The 8,227-nt window shown below is 50.0% G+C and overlaps 1 protein-coding gene across 1 annotated transcript in view; it reads left to right on the forward strand.

Annotated features, from left to right (window-relative positions):
• The first annotated feature begins 1,328 nt into the window (after positions 1-1,328).
• Positions 1,329-8,227, forward strand: part of Il17rd (interleukin 17 receptor D) — a 62,946-nt gene continuing 56,047 nt past the window's right edge. Inside the window, exon 1 of the mRNA XM_021203518.1 lies at positions 1,329-1,590. Coding sequence (XP_021059177.1) covers positions 1,465-1,590 — 126 coding nt within the window. The 5' untranslated portion in view covers positions 1,329-1,464. The remainder of the gene's footprint in view (positions 1,591-8,227) is intronic.

The raw sequence follows: 8,227 nt of genomic DNA on the forward strand, positions 1-8,227 counted from the left end.
GAACTCAGAAATCTGCCTGCCTCTGCCTCCCGAGTGCTGGGATTAAAGGCGTGCGCCACCACGCCCGGCAAGGCAACTCTTAGAAAGAACAACATTTAATTGAGCTGGTTTACAGGCTCTGCGGTTCAGTCCATCATCATCATAGATGGATGCATAGCTTCGTGCAGGCAGACACTGTGCTGGAGAAGCTAAGCATTCTATATCTTTATCCAAAGGAAGCCAGGAACAGACTAGCTTCCAGGTAGCTAGCAGAAGGATCGCCAAGCCCACCCCTACATTGACACACCTCCGCCAACAAGGCCACACCTCCAAATAGTGCAACTCCCTGGGCCAAGCACATTCAAACCACAACACTGGGCATGTCTGAACTATAGACAGTGACATACAAACCAAAACTATTCCTACCTGCCTCTGCCTCCTGGATGCTGGAATTCAAGACGTGAGCCACTGTGCCCCGCTAGACAAGAAGTGAGGGCAGGGTGAAGACCTGGATGGATTTCCTTTTGGAACATCATTACTGAGAAATTCAGCAATCTGTGTCCAGGGTGGATGTATGTACAGTACATAAGGGTGGGAGTAAAATGGGGATCAGCCATGATGAAGCTGCTGTAGAGATGAAGGAGGGCACAAAGATGAGGGGTGGGGCTTAGATGCACAGATACATGGCTGCGGGGTGGCAGAAAACAGGAAAAGTTGTATATTTTTGCTACTATGGGGCTCTAAAGGAGGCCCTTTGCCTCCTTTTCCAGAGCTACGCTAAGTTTGACTTGTGTCTGAGAAGAACACTAATTTTCAGTTCTAGCTATGCGACCTTATGAAAGTCAGTTCGTGGTTGTAGCCTTTATTGATTGCTTCCTACACGTTAACAGAACTCTCCCTGGATGAAAAGTCTTGTTCTTCAGTTCGTCTTACAGGGAACAGCACTTTGGAGGAAGCAAGTAATTTGTCCTGGGTTCCAGAAGCAAATGTAGAGACAGGATTTCCCTAGAGGCCTTATTATGACATTTCCTTGTCATTTCATTGGTAGGGTGCAAGAAGGAACTTGACATTTGAAAAGCAAGTACTTATTAAATTATTAATTTTAAAATTACTATTATTATATTCTTTGATTCGCTCCAAGTTTTTGCATGGAGAAGTCATTTGGACAAATCCTTTGGATTAAAAAAAAAAAAATTCCTTAGTGCTGAACTCCTCCTGCTGTGTCAATCTCCGGTGGAAACCCGAGTCTCCCGGGCATCGGGGCGGGGCCAAGACAGAAGGGCCGGGCTACAGGGGCAGGGCCAGGACGGAAAACTGAGATTGAGGGCGGAACCTGGAGGAAAGAGGAGGGGCGAAGCCCGGCAGCGCATGCCCCGTGAGGGCTGCCATCCTTGGCCGCCGTCGCCACCGCCCACTCGGGGCTAGAGAGCGAGGTGCAGGCTGTAACCTAGCGGAGACCCGGCCCGACTGGGCGAGCGTACGGCCATGGCTCCGTGGCTGCAGCTCTGCTCCTTCTTCTTCACTGTCAACGCCTGTCTCAACGGCTCGCAGCTGGCAGTGGCCGCGGGCGGCTCGGGCCGTGCGAGGGGCGCGGACACCTGTGGCTGGAGGGTAAGGCGAAGGCTTCTCCGGGTTCCAGGTTACCTGGGGGCGCGCCGCGCGCACAGGTGCCCGCGCGCAGGCGAGCGGGGACCGGGGGATCGCTGGGCGCCTGATCCGCGAGCAACGGGGTTCTCAGCGTTTCCAGTCCATCCTGCGTCTGGATCCCCGGGCGCGCGTCTGCAGGTCCCGGTCGGGATGAAAGGGGCCGCCGACCCCTGGCTTTGTGTTGTTAATGAGGCGCGGCCGCTGGCTGGGGTCCGACTCCTGAGGGCGGGTGGCTGGGCGGAGAGGCGGGGGCCGTGCGCCCCACCCTTTGTTCCCGGCCCTCTGCCCGGGGGTTGCGCGTCCGGGATTAGGATCTTTCGGGCTGTCCGCAGGACCGGTGCACTTCGGAGCCGGCGTGGGGTTCGTGCCCTGGACCTTCAGTCCACAGCTCTGCGAGGGTTCAGGGCAGCCAGGGAAGGGGGCCTGAAGTGCTAGGGAAGGATGCACCCCCTTTCTCGCAGTTGCTTTGTTTCTTTTAGGCAACGCCGTCACCCAACTTCTACCCAATCGCCGATTCTTAACTTTTTGAGAAACGCTGCTTCTATTTCAGCCTTTCCTCTGGCTAATGGTCCCCTACCCTACTCCCTACCCCCGCGTCCCAGCTTGAGTTGAGGATGTTTTTGTGGTCAAAGGGCAGCGAAAGTTTGTCTGCTCCGCCAGGTGTCCCAGACCTGAGACCATGGTGGCTTCCAGACTTTCCCTGGGAACTTGAAAGCCCAGAGCTGAATGTTCTTTTGATGCTGTCTAGATAGTGCGGTCCTCCGGTTTGCGGACTTTGAACCTCCCACGGAGACAAGGGTGCTGCGAGTCAGTCCCTTCACACCTTCAACCCTATTGGGAGAACACCGACTTTGCACTCCAGCAGCCAGGAGCTAGTTTTCCTCACTTAGAAAGAAGGAAGAGGGGGTGGGCGTGTTGTTACAGATTTCCCCAGGGCGCAGGGGCACTGAGGCAGTTTACTTAGACCGACGTTGACTTATATTTGTACCATGGAAAAGTCTGTGTAGTCTCTTAAGTACAGACAAGACCCAGGACGTGACACCTCCTTGGGATACTTGGCTCACTTGCTTCACTCTTAGAGGGAATCACGGTTCAGAAAACCAGGTATGAGCCAGGTACTATAGTTCTTTTACGTTTCGGGAACGCCGTTACTTCTTCCCGTTTAAGTAAAGGCTCACCATTTCTTACTGTGTTCCATTGCAGTAAAACATCACTGTTAGTTTTTAACAGATTCCAGATTTCTTTACGGTGATCTCAACGTTGACCTATCAGTTTTTAGAAGAGTTCAGATCTGGACTGGTATCGGCTGTTGCTGCCTTCCCCTAGTAGCCTAGAAATACTTGTCACTTGTAAAGTTATAACATTGGGTTTCAGTGGCCCCTGAAGGAGCCACAGCGGTGTTTGTGTTCCTTAGGAATCTATCCCTTGATGTGACACGCCCCCTGCCCCCCCACCCCCCTTGATGTGTTCCATCAGGGTTACTGACATTCCTGTCCTCTTGGGACTGTCTACAGCTCTTTCCTTGAGTCCTCATCCCCCTTCCTGGATAAGCCTGGGAGCTTTTGGGCCTTGTCCCAGATTCTGGGCGTGTTCCCTCGGCCTGGCTCCTTCTGTAATTGTCTGCTTGGTACCCACCTGTGAGAGTAGGCCCAGCACCCACCTCCTTTCACACCCATCTTCTCCCTCCCTCCCTCCCTCCCTCCCTCTGTGTTACTTAGCTTTTGATTGCTTTCACACTGCCAGGGTGTGCTTGATTCTCTTCTGTCTTGGGATCTCTCTGTTTGCCTCTTTAGGGAAGCCCTCCCAGAATGCCTTGCCCTGTACTTTACACTCAGGCCCCTTACGCTGGTGCTCACCAGTTTTATGTGTTTTGTTTCCTTGGTGGCCACAAAGCCAAGAAGCCCAGGAAATCTTGGTGGAGGACATGTAGTCTCTGTTGTCATCTTTCTGTAAAAATCCCGTATTAAATGATTTGAGAAATCAAGAAAGCCAAGGCTAGTGCTGTAACCCGAACTATTCAGGTAGCTGGGGCAGCAGGATCAACAGTTTTGGGCCTGCCTAGACTAAAGAATGAGTGTCAGGGCTAGCCTGGGCCACTTAGAGAGACTGTCTTGAAAAGAAAAGAAAAAGTAAAAGGAGTGTTGGGGGTTGAGTGACAGAGCTCAACAGTAGAGCATGCGTGTGGCATGCCTGAGGTCTGGGTTCAGTCCGGAGGGGGTAGTGGACAACAGTGGAGGAGAACTCAGCTCAGGGCTTCCGAATGCTGTGTCTTATCTGCAGTAGGCCTTAGCACAGGCTGCGGCCCCTGAGAGCAGTGGTCCTGGTTACAGCCACCTTTAAATCGTGGGAAAATATCATCTCCTTGCTTTTTATCTTTCTAGTGCCTTAACTCCAGCATGGCGTCTTGCAGGAAGCCCCCTCCCCCCCGCCTCAATAATTAAGATGTCCTAGAAGTTGCTTTGTCGTGGGGTTCTAGTAGGTACTAGTGTTCAGAATCTTGGGTATTTGAGTCATTTCTGCCACTCTAACCAGGTCTGGTACGCAGCCAATGGATGTTGGGTCTGTATAAATATATATAGGAATAAGGGTCAAAGGCTGAGGCAGAAGGATAGCTGTGAGTTAAAAAAGAAAAAAAGAAAAAGGGAGAAAAAAAAAAGGAAGCAAGCAAAGAAAAGTCTGGGAGGGAGCATAGAACTGTAGGCCATCGGTAGCGTGCTTGCCTAGCCTAGCATCCTGCATCCTCCAGGGTCTGCTTAGAGGGTAAGAAGATAAGGAATAAAGGTGGATGGGAGTGGCTTGTAGCTGTTAGTACCAGCACTCAGACATAGAGGTAGAGCTACTCTCTATGAGTTCAAGGCCAGCTTTCTCTACATCTGGAGTTCCAGGCCAACCAAGGATAAGTGCATTCGTATCCTACCTCAAACAAAGAGTGAGGGTAAATTATACATGACACGAACACAAGTGGGTATCCTGGGGTCTGAGTCTCTCTTAGAACCTTGAACCTTGAAACCTGGAGGAGGGACAGGGCCTGGATGATGGAGAACAAATGAGTGAATGAATGCCCCCTTTAATCTCCATGGGACATTTGGGCTAGAAACTCGGGTCACTGGAGGACTGGATATTTTCCCAGGAGAGCCGCTCTCTGGGGCCAGGAGCCGGCCTGGTTTAAGTGGTCAGGTTTCACAGCCTCCCTATTACTTGTGGGGTAATTAAGGGACTGATACCATCTTGGACACAGCCCAGTGTTTTAGAAATGAGCTGTGGGCACACTTCCTCAACTACTTGAAGGAAAAAAAAAGAAGCCTCATGGTTTTTGCCAGGTGAAGTTGTGTTTTGAATGATAAATATTGTTTTTTTTAAAGGAGTTACAATTTATAAAGGGGCTTCCAGAGGGGCTGGCCGGAACATTGAGAGTGTGTGTTTTATTTCACTGATTTACTGGATTAAGTGGTGCAGGTGTGCACTCCTGCAGAGGTGGGGAGGGGGGTATGTCAGGTGACCCCGGCCATTACTTTGTTTTATTCCCCTGACTCAAGGTCTCTCACTGAACCTGGGTCTAGGCTGGCAGCCAAGCAAGTGCCGGTGATCCTCCTGTCTCTGCGTCCCACAATCACTCACGGTGTAGACATAGCCACACAAGCACGGGCAGCCAAGTTTGACTTTTTATAAGGTGGTGGGGATTGGAGCCCCGGTCTTCTTGCCTGCCCAGAAAGTGCTTGTACCCTTTAAATCCTCTCTCTAGCCCCAACTCTGTGATGGGTAACTTTGCGACTTAATGTGTCAACCCCTTGTACCCGAGAGGTTCCCAAACTTCCCCCACTGTCTTGCTAAGAAGAAGGAATTCCAAAGCCAGGCATGTTGTCCAATACTCCTAAACACTTGGGAGACAGAGTAGGAAGATCAAGAGTTCAAGGCCAGCTTGGAGGCTATATTGTGAGTTCGGGACTAACATGAATTATTACATAATGACATCCTATCTTAAAAAGCAAGCAGGCAGGCCAACAAACAAACCAACCAAAAACCTTAAAAAAAAAAAAAAAAAAAAAAAAAACTGTCCTCACAAATTTCTATTTAGCAGCTTTTCCTGTGAGCTGTTCCTTGTCTCCTACCCTAGATGGGGTACATATTTCCTGGTCTGTTGTGCCTGAACTACCATTTCTAAACATCTTCCCCCAAAAGAGTGTCTTCAGCCATTTGGAGAAAACTATGCTGGCACTGTCTTTACAGTGAACTTCAAGTTTCCCATTTAAGGCAAATACTTCATCTCCAAAGGTAGAGAAGAATAGGGTGGTATTGGGTTGTGGGGGGTTGAGGGTTCCAGCTGGTTAAAATTTAGGTCCCTGATAAAAGCCCAATCCAAGAATTCTCCCTGGCCGAGAGCCCAGGCATGTTTATTGGATTCTGAGTTGGATGCATTTTCATTCACTTGCAGCTCATGGCTCCTACGCCTCATATCAGGTCTGCTCGGTCTGTGGTGGACCACATCACAGATGCTCTGGTGTCCCTTACAGAATTCTCAGTTAAAAATGATTTTAGGTTGGGGTTGGCATGCTTCTTTTAGAGCTGTTTGTTTTGATGAGCTCTTCCCTGCTTTCTTCCAGCCTGTTTTGCTAGTTGATTAGGAGGAGGCTGCCCGGCCTTTGTTTTCTTCTGCTCTCTCCATCCCTCATCCACCCAACCCTGCAGCCCCAAAGTACCTGGACCATTGTGTTAATCACCAACTTAGAGATTCAGCCAGCAAGTGATGTTTGGAGCATTGCTTTTTTTTCCAAAGGTGGTTTCTCAAAGGTGCATCCAGAGCTTTTGGTGTCAGAATTGCCTTAGCAACCTGTCGTTAATGGGACCTGACTGAGAGGATGGTAGAACCCCAGGAGTTGGCATTGGTGCAAGGTCCTAGGTTAGGATAATTCTGGTGCTGTCTCAATGGCCAGACACATCGCTGTAGCAACAAGGTCTCTGAAGTTAGAAGAGGAAGGGAAACTGCTATCCTAAATATTTAAAACCGGTCGAGTTGGCTTTAACTTATTTCAATGGACTCAGACACACAGTGACTTTGTCAGACACTACCGGTAGTGAGGCTGTTTGGAGAGTCCGGGGTTGTGTTTCTGGGGAGTTAGGTAGTAGGCAGGGCATCCTGACTAGGGTGGGGCCCTCTGGTCTAAGGCTAGAGAGGAGCCTGGGAGAGAAAAGAGCACATGACACTGGGTTCCTCTCCAAACAGCTGGGCTTGTCTGGAAAACTGTCTGAGGAGGGAGTAGAGTAGGATCCAGATCTGTCTCGGCAGTTCAGGCCCGACAGTCTTCTCCCTACAAAGGGGAGTGGCTCATGCCTTCTTCAGACTTTGAGTATTTTTCATGCTTCATTTGGCTTAAAATGTGTTGGGTGGGTGTTTTTTTTTTTTTTTTGCTTTCAAGCCCCCTTTTCCTCATCTGTCCCTGAACTTTTCACTCACTGTGCCCCAGCAACCCCCTCCACCCCACCCCCCCCAGTGCCCCCACGCCCAGCAGATGTCTGCTGCTGTTGGGGCCACTCCATCAACAATTTTATTGTCCTCTTTCATTCCCGACGGTCTCTTGTGCCTGCCGGTGATGGATGGCTTTTAGGTCTTCTGGGAGCTGGGGCCCCCACCTGCCATTTGTAAGAGTGTGGATCGGGGCTGTGGGGTGTGGAGGGGTAGCTAAGGTACACACGGCGACTCCCCGGACTAAATATCCTCTGTACAGACTTCTCTCCTGCTGCCCGGGCATCTGCACTTTGGCCATTCTGCCTTCCCCAGATGTGGAATGTCTGGAGCTATCTCTGCTGGGGGGGGGGGGGCTCAGACTTGCCCAGCCAGTGGGAGGCAAGCACTGTCCACTGGGGCAGTGTTTATCTTCGGCTGGCAGGAAGTTCTGAATGGTCCTGACACAGGATTAGGTGACTGATGGTCCTACAGCACATTGTCTCTTCTGGGCCCCGGGCCTTTGAAGCTCCTCCTGGTGGGAAGTGAAGAGACTATTTGCTCTGTTAAAATGCCTTGGTATTTCCTCTGTTTAACCACAGGCCGCTTCCCCTCTGCTACTCAGAGCCCAGCAGGGGCCACCAGCTGGTTGAAAAGACACAAGCCCTGGATGGATACAATGGAAGCTAGCCTTACTGATGATTGTGTCTAGGGCAAGTTGGGGAGTCTTCCAGGTAGTTTTTAGCCAGTAGTCATAATTCATGCTTAAAGTCTGGAACGCATAACTGAGTCCCTTTTAAATGAGGGAAAGCCAAATTAGAAATTAAATTTGAAGCGTGTTTTATCTCTGTATGGCTAGTTTATGCAGGTCTTTGTCTCGAAAACCAAAACCAAACCAAACCAAAACAACAACAACAAAAAAGAAGGGCACAGTGTCTCTCATCACTCTGCCACTGTGTCGTCACACTTGGGTCTCCCATGTGCAGAAATCCACCGGAGAAGTTTGCAGTGACTGATAATCTTGAACATCTCTAGGGAGACAATCTAGTTCTTTTTCAAACATTTTCTTTCTTTCTTTCTTTCTTTCTTTCTTTCTTTCTTTCTTTCTTTCTTTCTTTCTTTCTTTCTTTCTTTCTTTCTTCCTTCCTTCCTTCCTTCCTT

This window comes from Mus pahari, chromosome 8 (genome assembly GCF_900095145.1).
Source record: "Mus pahari chromosome 8, PAHARI_EIJ_v1.1, whole genome shotgun sequence".
In the NCBI taxonomy this organism is placed as follows: Eukaryota; Metazoa; Chordata; class Mammalia; order Rodentia; family Muridae; genus Mus; species Mus pahari.